This window comes from Schistocerca serialis, unplaced genomic scaffold, assembly GCF_023864345.2.
Source record: "Schistocerca serialis cubense isolate TAMUIC-IGC-003099 unplaced genomic scaffold, iqSchSeri2.2 HiC_scaffold_1458, whole genome shotgun sequence".
NCBI classification, from domain to species: Eukaryota; Metazoa; Arthropoda; class Insecta; order Orthoptera; family Acrididae; genus Schistocerca; species Schistocerca serialis.
Window position 1 is genome coordinate 1,215,384 of NW_026047689.1, and position 19,464 is coordinate 1,234,847.

A 19,464-nucleotide genomic window follows, 5' to 3' on the forward strand; every position below is an offset into this window, starting at 1 on the left:
ACATCCTTCTCTTGTGATTAAGAGTATTCGCTATTACTAGCCGAAGTTTATTACAGGACTGAGTTAGTCTTTCTTCTCTCTCATTCCCTGTCCCAACCCCATATTCTCCAGTAACCATTTCTTCCACGTTTTCTCCTACAACTGCATTCCAGTGTCCCATGAGTAATGGAGTTTCATCTCCCTTTACGTCCTGTATTACCCTTTCAATACCGTCATATACTTTTTTCTGTCTCTTCATCTTAAGCTTCCGACGTCGGCATGTAGTATCTGAACTATCGTTGTGGGTGTTGGTTTGCTGTCGATTGTGATAAGCGTAACTGTATCACTGAACTGTTCACTGTAACGCACTCTCTGCTTTACCTTCCTAAAGAATCCTACTCCCATTATACTGTTTCGTGCTACTGTTGATATTACCATAATAGAAGCCAAAATACGACAGTCACGCCCCACAGCAGAACCCATGGATAGAGACCTGCACCGGTACCTGGTCACCTACACAGCCTTGTACGACGATCCCCAGTCGATGCTCGAAACCTGTGGTCGCCGGTGAACGCAAGCCCACTCCACTGATCCAGATTCCGTTTCACGTGTCCCCTTAACCAATTTCTTCGCACTCCAAGGTCCCAGGTAGTTTTTTATTGTTGTTCGTAGTGGTCGCCTACTGACCACATTCATCGTGTGAAACTGGCTACTTACTGACTGTGTGGACGAGCCTCCACCAAACTGAGGGAGTACTTTTACAGACAGAGACTCCAGCAAAACACAAGCGGAACTGAGCCCACAGAGTTCTACCTCCATGATACAGAGGCACACAGGCAGTCATATGTGCCCCTGGATAGGACCAAAATTTCCTGCAGCTACTTCCTTAATTACCTTGGTGCCTCCCTCTTCCTGTCACTGTCATTTATGCAGCACTGCGCGGACCTGTGAAAGTCGTTTGGTTCTATTCTAAATGAACTGCACTACATTCCTGCAAAAAAACTGGGGAGCAAATGTAGACAAACAAAACAACGCTACAATTTGTCTTGGTTATTGAGCTGTTGCATATTGTGCTAAAGCGTTAAGGAGCCATGTTGACTATTAATGACATTGCTACAACAGCTCCCACTTAGTGGTTGCATGTTCTGTCCAATTTTGTCCCTGTTAATCTGACAATCAAGGATGCCGAGGTGCTAATTCCTAAGACAGGGTGCAATAAGTATTCAGTCCAACTGAGTAAGATAGTGCAGTATGGTCTTTCTTGTCACGAAAGATCAAGATTCAACCTCATCCAAACGGCACAGGAGAGACATGGCAGCGTCTTGAAAACGTGGTATTATAGTGGAAGTGCTGCTCGTGACTATGGCGCCAAGGAGCAGACGGTGAGCCATGTTGTGGGGGAGCGGCCACTCCATGCCTTTGAAGGCGGTCTGCCGTGCTTGTCCAATCATAGTTCTGGCTGCATGTTTGTATGTGAATTCTTGTATTTGATCAGAAACGATCAGTTCGCCAGAATATGTTAGCAGACTCGCATACCAGCCGTAATTTACGCCAGAATTCCTGTCTGACACCTCGTTTCGTCTCTAATGGGCTGGCGACCTCTATCAATGGGAAACGTAAAAGCTGGAGAAAGGCAAGTTGAGTTTAGTTTTCACTATTCTAGTCTACAAAATACAGTCAAGTTTCAGAGTATCATCTGTCACATAAGCTGACTCCATTTTATTTTGAAAGGTTGAACAATATGGAATGGAACATGACAACGCTGCAAGCGGATGATCTGAGGCATCATATCCTGTCCCAGTCAGTGCGTGCTTTTCGGCACATCACAATAGCCACGGCCAGCAGAGAGAGTTGTGCGTGGTTGCGTCCAGTTCAGTTTGACCGGAGGGGCAAACCTGGTGAGTATATTATTTGGAAGTTCGTTATTGTTAAATAAAGCGTAATGTGCTCATTTAGGTTTTCTATAAAAACTCTCGTCGAAGTTAATCAACACATGGTGATGGAGTTGCACCACATTTGAAAATTCAGTCCTAATGACAGTGCATAGAAATAAAAACATAAGAACTAAATAATAATCACACTGGAGAAAAGAAACAGTTACCTAATCACAACCGATTGCATCTAACAGGAGAAGATGACCAACCTGGTCTCACATACAAAACGCACACTTGCCAGGTGTGAGCCCCAGCTGTCTATGTCGCGCGGAGATTTGCGCCACGATTATGACCGTACGCAGTTAAGACCTTCTGACCACATAGCTTTTCAACGCTCGTGTACCACTTGTTTCTGGCACGCTCCGCTGCGTTCCCCCATTGTCGGAGCTCGAACTACTGTACGGTACGGTGAGTAAGAGGTTCGTGTTTATAGTGCCGGTGAACCGACAAGCGACAGTGCGGCACGTCCAGGAGCAGTATACAGTGACGGTCAAACTGCCACGTTTAAACGTCAAAGCTCGCGACAGTTGTGACCGGTAAGCGTCTTTATATGTGGCTATTCGACTAACTCTTACACGAGGCAAAAGAAACTCTATGAGCGTTTCTTCGTGCTACTATTTGTACCTTGTGATTTAGTTGCGGCAGTCATAGAGAAGACCCGTTAAATGGAGAGAAGAGTAGTTGATTGACGTTAGACTATTCTTTATGAGAGGATGGCGGTGACAATGATGACGATACCCTTTCACCACGATCATTGTCGTCAAACAACTTCATTGGCACAATGCGACGGAGACGTAAAATCACCAACTGACTGTTTAGGAAGCTTGCTTTGAAGAAGTAATATTGTCAGATTTCATCTTGCCTTTGTAACAGAGATCTGTGTGTGTGTGTGTGTGTGTGTGTGTGTGTGTGTGTGTGTGTGTGTGTGTGTGTGTGCGTGTGTTTTATAAAAAACTGCTGCAGAATATGTCCTAAAATATTGCTAAATAGTGTTGACAATATATGCGCATGGCATTGAAATACTATCTGCTCATATTGCTTACCCATTTTTCATGTTAAATAACATGTGTTCTACTCGAAGAACAAAGTTTCGAAACACATGGGGCAGACGTGACCGGCTCCACGCACGTCTTCCCACGCTTGCGACGTGAAGCGGGTCTGAGGGCTCTGGACGTCACCCCGCTGCACAGTACTCTGCACTCGTGCATCAGGCAGCTGCAGTGGGGCGGAGCCAGTGGCAGGCAACCTGCACCTACAGAACTCTAAAACCTCTGCACTCAAGACGTCTAAAATGAGTATTATCTTAAGTATGGCCATTTATTTTAAGAGTGGGCGGGTGTTTGGCATCTAGGGTTGAGATCTCGCAAGTGTACGTTTTTCTCCTTACAAAAGAAGGTCGAGTTAGTTATGTTTATGTGGAAGGTTACAAGTAATAAACATGAAGGTTGAGAACAGATTTCATTCGATGTCAGATAAGGAGAGATCATGCTGACACAGGAGTAGAGCACACCGCCTCTAGCCTCGACAAGGGCCTGAGCTGGCCGACAAAGAGAGTCCACGAGTCTCTCCAGTTGTGTCGTGTTCAGCTGACGTCACTCAACAGGTCCCGTAGAGCCGCCAGACCGCAGGGACGTTGAGACCGCCGCTGTCCACACGCTGGTCGCAGACATTTGCTGTGAGGCTGAGACCGGATGGCTTAGCGGGCATGTCGGGATGCGGCAGGGCGGCTGAGTGTTCGGCCGTCCAGCCAGGAGCGTGTCCACGTGGCCCTGTGAACACGGCTGCTGTCTTGGGAGCGTCCCCAGGGCACTCAGCATGAAGGTAGCGCACAGGTCCCGATTAAAAAATCACTATGCGATGTGATGCGATCTAGACTGCTCGCTCACTAAGCACAGATCTGAGACACGTGACGTTTTAAGACTCCCGTTCATTGTCGTTGCGATAAAAGTGACAATGCAGGCAGGTACTGTAACTTTTACGAAATTTTTAGACCTTTAATGCCATATGCTACAGAGCGTATGGGGATCCACTACACGATGCCAACCCCAGCAAACAGACACTAAGAGTTGCAAGAAACGACAGAGCCCGTGTCCTTAGAAATAGTGTAAAGTGCGTTATAAAAAGTAGCGGAATTTGGCACATTGTGTACATTTATTTACTTCTTTATGCGTTTATTCCACCTGATAAAATTAAGGCATTAGTGCACTCTCTTATATATAACCTGACATCTCAATGGGTCAACATTGCGACATGCGAAGGACACGGGCAGCTTACGGTGGTGATAATTATACTACTTCTGCTAACAACAACAACAACAACAACAGTGGAGACACATAAGAACACACGTTTCTCTTGATGGGACATGCTCAACTGTTGATACACATCCCAGTGATAAAATCAACTGCTGATGTAAAATGTTGCAACTGTAGCAGGTATTATCACTGATGACAGAAATTAATGTATGGGGTTTCATAAACTCCACATGCTATGCTTTATATCAGAATACACATACTACAAAAATTGTAGCTCTGCCTCTTTAAGTTGACATAGATGTAAAACAGCGTAACTGTTTCAAACTGTGGATGCATTACTTTTACATGTTTGTTCACCTTTCTTTTAACAAATTACATAATGATAAAAATATCAAAACTTTACGTACTGCAATTACATAACATTATTGCTTCAGTACAAACAGTCATGATTGCACACGAGGTTTGGCCTTGGAGCGGAGTGGAAGAGAGGGGAGTCGCTTTCTCTCTCCCTCTGTCGCTCTTTGTTTTAACTCGTAACCGTCGGTAGCTATAGAAAACTCTCGCTTCCCCACAGGATGTATGCTTCGAAAAGGATCGAGGCACAGGAAAGTTCCATCTGAGGTTACGTCCTGGCGAGACTCTTGTTAATACTCGTACATCTGTATTTATGGGAAGAATTGTCCGATTATCTATGTCTAGAAGTCGAAATCTATCGTTTTCTAAATCCTGCTCTTCGATTGTGTGGCACACCTAGGCCCAGACATAAGCTCAGATGTCAGTTGAATTGCGATGAAGAGTGGATTGAAGTTTAAGAAAATGGTCTGGAAGAACAAAATGCGGAAAGATGGTTCAAATGGCTCTGAGCACTATGGGACTTAACATCTGTGGTCATCAGTCCCCTAGAACTTAGAACTACTTAAGCCTAACTAACCTAAGGACATCACACACATCCATGCCCGAAGCAGGATTCGAACCTACGACCGTAGCAGTCGCGCGGTTCCGGACTGAGCGCCTAGACCCGCTAGACCACCGCGGCCGGCAAAATGCGGAAAGGAGTGGGACACTAAAGTGCAAAGCAATCATGAAATTCATTTGAATTTCTCTTGGGCTGTAGATATTACGTTGATGAATACCACACAGGCAGTTCATTTGAACAGAAATGGACACCTATGAAAAGGGCATCGTAGAAATTGGACAAACAAAGATAGATATAAGGAGCTAACGGAAAAGAAACCTTGGGAAACAGAAAAAGCACAGCAATTGATCAGCAAATCATTGGCGAAAGTGTCAACCAAGAATTATTGAAGTTGGCGTCTAGAATATACGAGAATGGTGGTATACCATTAGACACAACCATGAAGATAAGAGCAGAAACTTGCAGGCCTATCGCACAACTAGCATAACACCTCATGTATGGAATTTGTCGACAGGACTAATATATACAAAGGAATGGAAAAGATAATAGAGAATATGATAGATGACGATCATTTTAACTGTCAGAAGGCTAATAGCGTGAGAGGGGGGTACGTCTGATATTGTGACTGATGAGAGAAACAAAACTTGGAAAATAAAATGGCCACATTCATAGACCCTATAGACCTAGAAAAAGCATCCGGAAATGTAAACTTCTGCAAGATGTCCGAAATATCGAGAAAAATGGGAGTAAGTTGCAAAGAAAGACGGGTGATACGTACAAGAACCAAGAGGAAACAATAAGGTTGCATGACCAAGAACAAAATACTGTCCCATCTTCCTACCAAAGCGTTTGGTATGTTCCATTCTTCACCGATTCTGCTGAGAACCTCGTCATTTTTTCTTTTATCAGTCCATCTAATTTTCGACATTCATCTCTAGCACCACATCTCAAACGCTTCGATTCTCTTCCGTCCCGGTTTTCCCACTGTCCATGTTTCACTTTCATAGAATACTGTGCTCAAAACTTAAGGGGTAGATTTTGGGAAAGTCACCCAGAACTGTGGGTCAGGGGAAACTTACTGTACGAGATGAGAAGGGAAGACTAATTGTTAAAGGACTGCATCGGACGAGATTTGAAAACCTAAGAGCTTAAGACAAGGTGATATGCACGACAGAGATTACTGCTAAAACATTGATCACAAGTTATTAAGAGTGAGAAGGTAAGCACATTGTACATAACAGAGGTGGGATGGGGCGGTGAAAAATAGATGGGAATGACAATGATATATATATATATATATATATATATATATATATATATATATATATATGATTATTACTGCCATGTTTTTATGAGCAGCCAAGCTACTGTAAGCCTTTGACGATGGATACCATATGTACTATTACGCACTATCACAATAAAGAAATGTCTTATCTTATTTCTTTACACCAAATGCTTGTATCGTAAACAGAATGCCAAATTTTGTTAACAAATGTAAACACGATATTAAGATACTCTGGTATAAAACGTTTACTGTGGCATGTACAATCACTGCTAAGAGCAAAGAGGAAACGACTTGTGAATATGTTCCCCACCAACCGCCTCAGTTGTCGTATAAACAACATGAACAGTGATTTGAGGAGATTCATGTTAGTGATGTTAACATCAGTAACAATAAATTTACCTTATGCCATTGCTATGATCCTTGAGCTCATCTAATGTTGATGTACTCTCGGAGTTAGGAGACTCAACATACAGAGACAGCAGTGAGATATACACACGTCAGAAGATCTGTAAATTTTGACACCTCCAGTGGCCCGATGCAAGTGATGTGCTGTTTTTAGCGTTTTTTGTAATATAACTGCCTCATGTATGCGAGGATAGTGGCGTTCTATACATGCCATGTGCACTTCACTTTTCGGTTATTGCTGTATACCTGTATAAAGGGCATAGGATCGAAAATGTAATCGTGAAAACAAATAATGTTACAGTTAATGGCAGACACAACGTCTTTAAGAAAAATACTGCATTGGAATTACTCAGCGCAAATCGCAAAAGAGAAAGTCCAAAGAACGTGCATCATTATGTCTCTGTAAAAAAACCAATCATCGGCATGAGGGACTTGAGAGCATCGTACCGACACATTACACTGGCATCTGGCTGTAGGGCAACGACTGCAGAATGTATAGCAACGGGTTGGAATAAGTTCACCGGCCATCACAGACAGACCGATGTAACCTGGGTTGAGATCTGTGGCTACCACTGACACCACACCACAAGCAGCACAGTGTATGGCGTTCTGTGGTGTTCAGCGGCGGGAGTCGCTTTTGCCTGTGGCGGTCAGGTCGACGCTGCTCTGTCCTCAGGTGGCCTCGTGAGACGTCACGGGAAGCAGCGGTCGTCGAGATGCCTACCTCTGCAGCCCACAGAAACAAACAGGGGTCAGGAAGACTCGCGATCAAATCATGTGGAAGGCATGTGGAAGAGTTCTTAGGAATTTCGAAAATTGTTCAGAAATTTGGAAGCCAAATTATTATTCGAACTCGCTCTCCAGATAAACAATCAGTATCTCTTGAAAATATCATTCACATAGTTCTGTATGTTCAAGGACACATAAGTGCGAGGACATCCGCACAATTACCTAAAGCGCTCTCACACTCAAGTTGCTCACAAGAATATGAATATAAGAGGAAAAAGTAGATTGAGAAAGTGCTAGATGACGATCAATTTGGTTTTAGGAAAGATAAAGGCATCAGCGAAGGACTTCTCAGTTGGCGATTGATGATTAAAGCGAGGCTTAAGGAAAATCTGGGCATGTCCGTAGGATTTGTAGTTAGATAAAAATCTTACGATAATTTAAAATGTTGCAGGATTTCCGAAACTCTAAGGAAAATGGGTGTAACCTCTAGGGAAAGAAGAGTTACGTGCAATTTGTATATCAAACAAGAGGATAAAGTAGGAAGACCAATAACAAACAGATTAGGTTAGGAAAGGTAAAATACATACATCTAATCGCCCCTACGATTCAATCTTTACATCGAAGAAGCAATGACGGAATTAAAAATGGGGTTCAGAAATGGAATTAAAATTCATGTTGAAAGGTTATCAGTGACAGGAATAGCTGATGTCATTGCTGTTCTCAATGGAAGCCAGAGGTAACAGTAGGAGATGTTGAGTAGAATGAACAATCTAATGGGTAGACTCTATGAATTAAGACTAAACCAAAGAAAGATTAAATTAATGATGTCTAGCAGAAATCAGATCAGTGTTCAACTTGTCAGAATTGTAGACGAGGATCAAGACGAACTGAAAGAATTCTGCTACCTTGAGGACAAAAGTAGCCAGCTGAAGTGGCCGTGCGGTTCTAGGCGGTGCAGTCTGGAACCGCGAGGTTCGAATCCTGCCTCGGGCATTGATGTGTGTGATGTCCTTAGGTTAGTTAGGTTTAACTAGTTCTAAGTTCTAGGGGACTAATGACCTCAGAAGTTGAGTCCCATAGTGCTCAGAGCCATTTTAACCAAGGACAAACTAACTCATAATGGAAAAATGAAAGACAACATAAAGAGTAGAGAAGAACATTCAGAGAGGATGTTCACGGCCAAACGAAGTATATATATATATATATATATATATATATATATATAATTTTACATGTGTATTCTTTGTACCACATTAACATCACAAAGGTATAAATCGCATTCACAACAACTTTCGTTCATGAATTGATCCAGTGGACAAATAAAAAGAAAAAGGAGTACAAAAAGTGAGATAGAAACATGTGATGGGATACTTGTCACAAATTACAAAACATTATGTGTATCATCATGTAATTGTAAAATGTACTGTTAATATTCAAGGTGCTGTACCAGTACAAATGTAGTCATACATTTCCATGGTCCTTAGAAAGTTTAGGCCGAGAATGGCTTTTTCAGCTACACTTGCAAAACACCTTATTCAATTTTTTACTGAGTTACTAAAATATATTACTTATGTTAAAATAAATACATCCTAAATATAAAAACGTTTATGAGTGGACATAATTCTTCCTCATTTCCATACATATACAACTCACGGGAAACGTCGTAAAGACTACTCATATTATAAAACCAGCATGTACACGATTCTGTGCAAATCGTTACGTCCTATGCTTGTCAGTAAGTCAAAGTCAAATAGCCAAACTATACATTCTCATTTATGTTACTTTCTACTATTAGCACGTAAAACTGACTGAAATTTATCTCGAGGTGTCTTATTTCTTAAATCTGTCTTATTGTTGGGCAAGCTGTGTGGGTGATTTTTGAAACAGTTGTATATTTCCACTTCTTCAGGTATTTTGATACTTCTACCATTAGGTTAATTTTTATTACTGGATCTACGTTAGGTGATGGTACTCCTCTCTGTTTGCTTGATGTGCTCTTTAAATTTGTCGCTGGAATATGAGCTTTGTAACGTCCGGTCAAGATGTCCGTGCTGTAACTCATGCGATTACTGACATTGTATATTGATCTAGTTTCAAAAGGTAAATGCTACCTGCATACACTTTGTGGGGGCAGAAAGTGAAAGCTGTGCTTCCTACAGAAGTCTGATCCACTGGCTTGTTGTCCTGTCTTGTGCAGAACTGCAGGTCCAGGCGGCTGTTTTCCGGGAACGCCTCTCCAGCTACTGGCGGGACTTGGCGCAGCTGCTCTCACTCGGTGCGACGCACGCCCCACAGCTGTTGGTTCCCCTCGCATTCGAACTAATGGTAAGTGGAGTTTTTTCCTCCTCTTATAAACTGTATTATACGTACAGGGGGTGAGAAAATGACACACACCACCTAGTCAGTTCTTGGAGAGTGTTTACCTTCTTCACACTGTAGCTATCTTTGGCTCTCCAGTTCTAATACTAACCATCTAGAAGAATTCTGAACCAACCTCTACTTCTGTGAGCCTTTTGGGGCTATCATACAGGGAGGCTAAGCTCGGAGTGGTTAGAGGTCGAAGAAAATCGTCTGTATCTTTCTTTTCTCGTATTTGCTAGGTACTTCTTTAACAGATTCAGATAACTTTGCATCCAGTCCTGCTTTACAAGCTGAAGCATGTTAGCTTCATATTTAGTGGAGTGGTCTAGAGTCTCAGTGTGGCATTTCAAGTCTCCATCAGCATCTTCTCTTCCTAAGAATCTCTACTCCATATGGAAGGCCTATAAAATTACTTCTCTCAACATGGAGGTTCGTCAACTTCAAATCTCGTAATGAACCTGTATACATACCACATAATTCATACATTTCGACACAACTGTTCAACGTCTTCCCACCTTAACATTCACGTGACCATTTCCCACGACTCCATGACAAGACGATAGCGCAGCTGACACCTGTGGCTCGACGCCATTGGCGGCCCCCTGTGCTCACCACCGCCAGCCAGCACTGTCCGTGTGACAGGGCAATGCCCCAGCCGCCGCAGCCACAGAGGACGCGCGTCAATAACGAAAACCTGCAGCTGGGGTCCACCAGTTAGAGCGTGTTGCGTCTGCGAGTGGCTTTGTTAAAGGCACTGTGCTACTACAGTCACAACCAGAACATTTTATGAATATGTCAAGGCCAATGAAAATCTCTGTCAGACTAACCTGAAACCGGATGCTGCTTTCTGAGAGCATTCATCTTAGTCGTTAGCCTTTCTGCACGTGTCTCGTGGCCTAACTCGAACCATTATCGAGTCTGAATTCTCTGTCTATGACTTATGAACACCACCACCAGTGATGTTCCCACTGCCGAGAGTAAAAGCTATGTGCTCTTAACACATACACTGGACTCGCATTCTGGAGGACGACGGTTCAATCCCGTGTCCGGCCATTCGGATTTAGGGCACGGCCGACTTCCTTCGCCATCCTTCCCTAATCCGATGAGACCGATGACCTCGCTGTCTGGTCTCCTTCCCTAAACAACCCAACCTTAACACATAGAATGGCCACTGTGCATTATGACTGTTTGGATTCTGACAGTAGTATACATGGAAAGCAAAAGGACGCAGTATGATCCGTGTCTTTGTGTAACTTTTTGTGGCGTATGTAGCAACGTGCCAGTCCCTAAAATATCGTGCGAGCCTCATTTTGGATCCTTTGAGAAAAGAAGTAGGCGATACCTGTTTTAGTGAAGTGAAAAGGTTCTGGGTAGATTAAATCTTTTTCCTATAAATATTACGGATGTTTGCTGGATGGTAATTTCAACGATTGATAGTAGCGGGTTCCGTATTTAAGAATGGTTTCTGCCGACATCGTATCACGTCCTGTCATTGCATCTTGTTTTCGTTACCATCATCCATGCATTTCACTGCAGCAAAGGCAATTTACCTGATACGTATCCAATATTTTGTAGAGTTAGTACCTCATAGCTTGCGAGAACATTTAAAGGGCGACTTCTTTATTACATTTGCGGTGCAGCTACGCTTCGTTGATCATACACTGCACCTGCTTAGGAAAAGTGTAATTGCGAAAAGTTATTCAGTGAAACCAATGTTGTACAGATAGATTCGATTGAAAGACACACTTTGCTTTCTCAATGAAACTTAGGTTTTCAGACAACTGCAGCAGTCTTGAAGTATTCGTATTCGAGATAATTCCTCTTGTGGTTCTTCAATGCAGCCCTGCAGAGTAGTACGGCAGGGCGTGCTGTGGCCCAGGTAACGAGGCAGCTCACGATTTTGACCCTGTGCCCCTGGTAACTGGGCTCTCACATAATACTGTGTACAAATACACTCCTGGAAATTGAAATAAGAACACCGTGAATTCATTGTCCCAGGAAGGGGAAACTTTATTGACACATTCCTGGGGTCAGATACATCACATGATCACACTGACAGAACCACAGGCACATAGACACAGGCAACAGAGCATGCACAATGTCGGCACTAGTACAGTGTATATCCACCTTTCGCAGCAATGCAGGCTGCTATTCTCCCATGGAGACGATCGTAGAGATACTGGATGTAGTCCTGTGGAACGGCTTGCCATGCCATTTCCACCTGGCGCCTCAGTTGGACCAGCGTTCGTGCTGGACGTGCAGACCGCGTGAGACGACGCTTCATCCAGTCCCAAACATGCTCAATGGGGGACAGATCCGGAGATCTTGCTGGCCAGGGTAGTTGACTTACACCTTCTAGAGCACGTTGGGTGGCACGGGATACATGCGGACGTGCATTGTCCTGTTGGAACAGCAAGTTCCCTTGCCGGTCTAGGAATGGTAGAACGATGGGTTCGATGACGGTTTGGATGTACCGTGCACTATTCAGTGTCCCCTCGACGATCACCAGCGGTGTACGGCCAGTGTAGGAGATCGCTCCCCACACCATGATGCCGGGTGTTGGCCCTGTGTGCCTCGGTCGTATGCAGTCCTGATTGTGGCGCTCACCTGCACGGCGCCAAACACGCATACGACCATCATTGGCACCAAGGCAGAAGCGACTCTCATCGCTGAAGACGACACGTCTCCATTCGTCCCTCCATTCACGCCTTCGCGACACCACTGGAGGCGGGCTGCACGATGTTGGGGCGTGAGCGGAAGACGGCCTAACGGTGTGCGGGACCGTAGCCCAGCTTCATGGAGACGGTTGCGAATGGTCCTCGCCGATACCCCAGGAGCAACAGTGTCCCTAATTTCCTGGGAAGTGGCGGTGCGGTCCCCTACGGCACTGCGTAGGATCCTACGGTCTTGGCGTGCATCCGTGCGTCGCTGCGGTCCGGTCCCAGGTCGACGGGCACGTGCACCTTCCGCCGACCACTGGCGACAACATCGATGTACTGTGGAGACCTCACGCCCCACGTGTTGAGCAATTCGGCGGTACGTCCACCCGGCCTCCCGCATGCCCACTATACGCCCTCGCTCAAAGTCCGTCAACTGCACATACGGTTCACGTCCACGCTGTCGCGGCATGCTACCAGTGTTAAAGACTGCGATGGAGCTCCGTATGCCACGACAAACTGGCTGACACTGACGGCGGCGGTGCACAAATGCTGCGCAGCTAGCGCCATTCGACGGCCAACACCGCGGTTCCTGGTGTGTCCGCTGTGCCGTGCGTGTGATCATTGCTTGTACAGCCCTCTCGCAGTGTCCGGAGCAAGTATGGTGGGTCTAACACACCGGTGTCAATGTGTTCTTTTTTCCATTTCCAGGAGTGTATGTATGTATGTATGTTCAGAATAGTTCAAATGGCTCTGAGCACTATGGGACTTAAATTGTGAGGTCATCAGTCCCCTAGAACGTGGAACTATTTACACCTAACTAACCTAAAGACATCACACACATCCATGCCCGAGGCAGTATTCGAACATGCGACCGTAGCAGTCGCGCGGTTCGAGATTGTATCGCCTAAAACTGGTCGGCCATGTATGTATGTAAATTTAAAGAATATTGTATTCGAAAAGGATTTCTTTTTTCTCTGGCACCTCCCATCAATATAAAACTGATAGTCTTAAAGAGGTATTTTATTAAAAAAATATGAAGAAGAAGAACTGCATTGCGATTTTTTCTCGTAATTGTGATATACCTAACAGTTTTGTTATTTCGTAATTGATTCATATTTGTTACAATATACACATTCTTTTGTGAATAAGGTAATTTTTTAATTTCCAATATCTATGAAACACTTATTAGTAACAGAGAGAGAGAGAGAGTCAGAAGTTTTCAGTGTGAACATACTTTTAATTTCCAATATCTATTAAACACTTGTTAGTACCACAGAGAGAGAGAGACAGAAGTTTTGAGTGTGTACATACTTAGAACAGCAACAGCAATGGCAACACAAAAACAATACACACACACACACACACACACACACACACACACACACACACACACACGCACCATAAACATATAAAATACTTCCTTTACACGGATGCATATTGTACATGTTCCACACAAAATGTATAGTCTCTCTCTCTCTCTCTCTCTCTCTCTCTCTCTTTCTCTCTCAGACACACACACACACACACACACACACACACACACACACACACACGGACGCACGCAGTGTGCAATGAAACATTCATAATCTCAAACATGCACTCAGAACTGTGACAAACAGCTCATCAAACTATTCCACACACACCCAGTCAAATGGAACACCTTTTTACCTTTTTACTAACAAATAAACCCACCCAGACACATCAGTAAATAGTCTGGGTGCAGCAGATTTCCACACCTATGCCCCCCGATGAACCACTTGTGATCGTGATAGGACACCCCTGCTTCCAGCTGGAATTGCAGTATATACCTCAGTATATAACCTCAATCGAAATGTCTCCTGATAAGCATTTGTGGCGCAGCGCCAATGCCCTAGAGGAGGCACCTGTTGAAGTCCCTGAACGTGAAAGTCTTTCAGGCTGTGCCAATCACCGTGTCTGTCATGCAGACTTGTGGGATAGTCCAGCTCTACCTCTAGGACATATCCCTCAACAGCATCAGCGGCCACATATTTGATCTCTTTCCTCAGTCTGGTGATTTCCGCTTTGGACATCCATGAGAGCCCTTGAAAAGGGAGACTTTGGTGCATGGTTTGCTTTGAGAGACAGTTTACATCCAGGTAAAGGATGAAACTGAAGTCGTCAGACAACCTGTACTCCCACTCGATTATTTGCAAGTTATTTGCCTTGGCATACCTGCGCACACATTGGCAAAGTCACTCGTGGACCGCATGTTCCAGGAAGACATGCATCTCAACATTGGTCAAGAATTCGCTGCTGGCTTGTGTCTTTCTTAACATGGCATCCCACGAAATCTCAGCCATATGCTACAGAATCTCTCGAAGATGTTTCCGGTCAGATGTACATTCGTGTTCATCATTTTACATGTTGTGATAAATCAGAGACGCCGACGTCCTGCTGTTCATTCACCAAGTGCCCGTTCTTTCCATTCATTATGGAAATGCCTCTTAGTTTACTAGAGAATCCAGATATTCGTATGGGAAGACCCCTTCTGCGTCCCAAGTTGAAACTCTTGAAACTCTACATCATCGAGATAAGAAGTGTTGGTGAGAGGCATTCTTAAACTTCGGGAACCGTTTATCCTTGATAAGCATTTCCACACCTATTGTTTCCTGGCTCTAGCAGGCAATCAGGTGTCTTTCAACATACATGCTCTTGGTAAACGACTTCAGCCATCTACAGCAAAAATATCTTGCACCTTTTTTGTTTTCATTTCAGAGGAACGTAGGTGGGACATGCATTTGATCCATACGTTGTGTTGCTTATCGTCTTCAGAGATTAGCAGCAGGGCTACACTTTTTGGATGTTTCTCGGCTAATATGGACAAGAAGAAGGGACCACCTAATTTACGCTCGACTTCTTTGTCGATGTGCCACGCAGCGTGTTAATGTTTTTCTTCTTCTTATGGCTTTCCTACATTCGGCCATAAACGAGAAGTTAGAACGCCAGTGGACATCTGGTGTTTGTTGTGTATCTGTATGCCCTGTATTTTTTGGTTAATTTCTATCACTAGTGAGAAGCAACCATGGAAATCAATTTAAATTCCTTTCATCATGATTCTGGGCATTAGGACATGCTTTTTGTTAGCAGTATATACTTTTGAACAGAGATGTAACTGAACCCCACAATAAGTTGATCAAAATCTTATGAACATAAATCAAGGTAGGGTATACAGCTGAGTGTCTTACAGGACTCCCTTTCCTGCACCTCAGAAAAGTGACTCAGTACGACCGCTCTGGTATCGACTCACCCCATGACGTCACGACAGCTCTCCCCCTAACTTGGACAATGCTCTTCGCCTCAACGACACGTCCAACTCCTAATAACTCTGCACACCAGAAGGAGAAAGAGACGCAGTTGATAAGTATCTAAGGAAGGAGAAATAAAAATCCGTATTCGTATAATAATAATAATAAATTCTGAGTACTTACATGTAAAACTGTTGTTGTGTTCATTACTGGAATACACTTCCAGCAACTCATCATCAGTGGGCATGTTTGTCATTAAGGGCATATCCAGCATGAGTACTAGAGGAGGTGTATGACGTCGGCAGGGGAATGTGTCTGAAAGAATATGGACAAACCCAAACGAAAACACAGGTGCAAAAGAACTAGTAGCTGGTGGTCGTGTCAAAACAGCGATGATCGCATTGAGTACAAACTAGAGCATCTCAAAAATAACAAACAAAACATTTAATACTGTAGAATAAGCGATATCTGCCTCTGAACGATCGAAGTCGTTCCCCAGAGATCATCATCATCGTCATCATCATTATCAGCTGCTGGGTTCAGATCCCACAGCGAATAACGCCTGCTCACAGCTAGAAAAGAAGAAGTAGAACCCATAAGGATCACTTACACTACTAGCCATTAAAATTGCTACACCAAGAAGAAATGCAGATGATAGACGGGTATTCATTGGACAAATATATTATTCTAGAACTGACAGTGATTACATTTTCATGGAATTTCGGTGCGTAGATCCTGAGAAATCAGTACCAAGAACAACCACCTCTTGCCGTAATAACGGCCTTGACACGTCTGGGCATTGACTCAAACAGAGCTTTGATGGCGTGTACAGGTACAGCTGCCCATGCAGCCTCAACACGATACCACAGTTCATCAAGACTAGTGACTGGCGTATTGTGACGAGCCAGTTGCTCGGCCACCATTGACCAGACGTTTTCAATTGGTGAGAGATCTGGAGAATGTGCTGCTCAGGGCAGCAGTGCAACATTTTCTGTATCCAGAAAGGCCCGTACAGGACCTGCAGCATGCGGTCAGGAATTGTCCTGCTGAAATGTAGGATTTCCCAGGGATCGAATGAAGGTAAAGCCACGGGTCGTAAGACATCTGCAATGTAACGTCCACTGTTCAAAGTGCCGTCATTGCGAACAAGAGGTGACCGAGACGTGTAACCAATGGCACCCCATACCATCACGCCGAGTGATACGCCAGTATGGCGATGACGAATACGCGCTTCCAATGTGCGTTCACCGCGATGTCGCCAAACACGAATGCGACCATCATGATGCTGTAAACAGAACCTGGATTGATCCGAAAAAATGACGTTTTGCCATTCGTGCACCCAGGTTCGTCGTTGACTACAGCATAACAGGCGCTCCTGTCTGTGATGCAGCGTCAAGGGTAACCGCAGCCACGGTGTCCGAGCTGATAGTCCGTGCTGCTGCAAACGTCATCGAACTGTTCGTGCAGATGATTGTGGTCTTGCAACGTCCCCATCTGGACATGGCTGCACGATCCATTACAGCCATACGGATAAGATGCCTGTCATCTCGACTGCTAGTGATACGAGGCCGTTGGGATACAGCACGGCATTCCGTATTACCTTCCTGAACCCACCGATTCCATATTCTGCTAACAGTCATTGGATCTCGACCAACGCGAGCAGCAATGTCGCGATACGATAAACCGCAATCGCGATAGGCTACAATCAGACCTTTATCAAAGTCGGAAACGTGATGGTGCGCATTTCTCCTCCTTACACGAGGCATCATAACAACATTTCACCAGGCAACGCCAGTCAACTGCTGTTTGTGTATGAGAAATCGGTTGGAAACTTTCCTCACGTCAGCACGTTGTAGGTGTCGCCACCGGCGCCAACATTGTGTGAATGCTCTGAAAAGCTAATCATTTGCATATCACTGCATCTTCTTCCTGTGGGTTAAATTTCGCGTCTGTAGCACGTCATGTTCGTGGTGTAGCAATTTTAATGGCCAGTAGTGTATAAACAAAAACACTGTAGAAAATATGTATTCTTGCTTTCATCCTCAGCCAAGGTGACCATGATGAATGACATCACACCGTCGTCGGTAAACAGTGACAACAGTGCGGCGTCGTCATTGTTATCCAACGTGCGTGGCCATGGCTGCAGTCACCATGGTCGTCACGGATACCGCACGAGCGCTTGACTCCGATATCAGGGCTGGCTGGCAGTCGGAGAGGGAGAAAGACTCGGGCCGCCCTCCGCAGGGCTGTTTACAAACCCCTTCAGCCACGCAGCGTGCGCTGATCAGCAATTCAAGTCGCAATCCATCACGCTTCTTCTCTCCCCACTAACACTACTTACACATAGCGCATTGCGACAGTGCGCAGCGTGTTGGTACACATTTGAACATGCCTCTCTCAACTTGCTACTACTCTCATTACTTACCAAGCGGGGATGCAAGGCAGCACAAACGGGTTTATTTCCCGTAAGAAGAAGAACTTCCACATATTAAACGAGTGGGATTGTGCTGTGACAGAAACGCACGAAATGGAATATGCTGGCTGCAAGTAGCTGCTGATCGGCTACGTTTTGAGTGACACATTGCAGAAACTTGGGAAATCATCTCGACAGTTCTCCAAAAAGACTGTAGATGTCACCTGGTAAATAAACATAGCTGACAAAAGAACTGTAAAAAATGAGCTCGAAGTATCAAAGTACAAAAATGTTATTAAGAAAATAATATTTGCAAATATCTGCAACACAAGTAAATCCGTTTTTCTCTCCACCACCGTACTCTTGCCTAAGGTGTCTGACTGACACACAGTTGAATGATTCCAAATTCAGGATGGCAGTGTTCTTGAAAATATCTCACATTCATATCACCACCTCACGACCTTTGACTGCATGACGCTCTCTCTGTGATCACAGTTTCGGAGTAATGTCAGCATATCCTCACGGGTCATTCCTGTATCGTGGCGGCTACTGCGATAGTGGAATCGAGTCAATCACGCTACTGTCTTGCAAGACATGTCACATTTCATTGTTCTGAGCAGCTGGGCAGAAGTGACAACTGTGTAGAAACTTGCCGAAACACAGACTGAGTCGATGCGTGTGACAACAGCCGCACCTTTAATCATCTGTAAACATGAAGCGGCCGCACTCGTCGTGGAGGCCTCGCCCATGAGCAACAATGTTGTACCAGGAGGCGGGCAGCTTGGACCCTGGCAAGCAGATGTTCAGCTGTATCTACAGGTGTTTTGTACATAACCTCAGAGAATGAGATCCAGCGATCGCAATGGCCATCAGAGGGGACCCCCCCCCCCTTTCCAGTCCTACAATGAGTGTATTCTTCAGGTGCTTGGTGCTTGCAAACATTAACATTAAAGTGGAATGATCTTGGATAATGCCCTAAAATACCTTGACTGAGAATCTTTGCTGTTGGCCTCCGATATGGGTGGCGTGGGTGTTGTCCTCATTCTAGATCTGCCTGTTTGGCTTTTGAAAACAACATCACGGATGAATGAGGCTTCATCCACAAACAATACAAACTGTATGAAGTTGGACAGTACAGCGCTGTGAACGATACTGGATTGCCACAAGCAGACATAGGGCTCAAAATCCGTTTGTCCCAGTGCTTCCACATTTCATCTTTGATTACTCATTGTGCACTGTACACAGCAACACACCTCACCATGAA

At 44.5% G+C, this 19,464-nt stretch overlaps 1 protein-coding gene across 1 annotated transcript in view; it reads left to right on the top strand.

Moving 5' to 3' along the window:
- LOC126443336 (uncharacterized) overlaps positions 1 to 19,464 on the top strand; it is a 109,259-nt gene that overhangs the window by 59,199 nt on the left and 30,596 nt on the right. The window contains exons 6-7 of the mRNA XM_050090929.1: positions 1,253 to 1,361; positions 9,592 to 9,825. Of these exons, the coding sequence (XP_049946886.1) occupies positions 1,253 to 1,361; positions 9,592 to 9,825 (343 nt within the window). The remainder of the gene's footprint in view (positions 1 to 1,252; positions 1,362 to 9,591; positions 9,826 to 19,464) is intronic.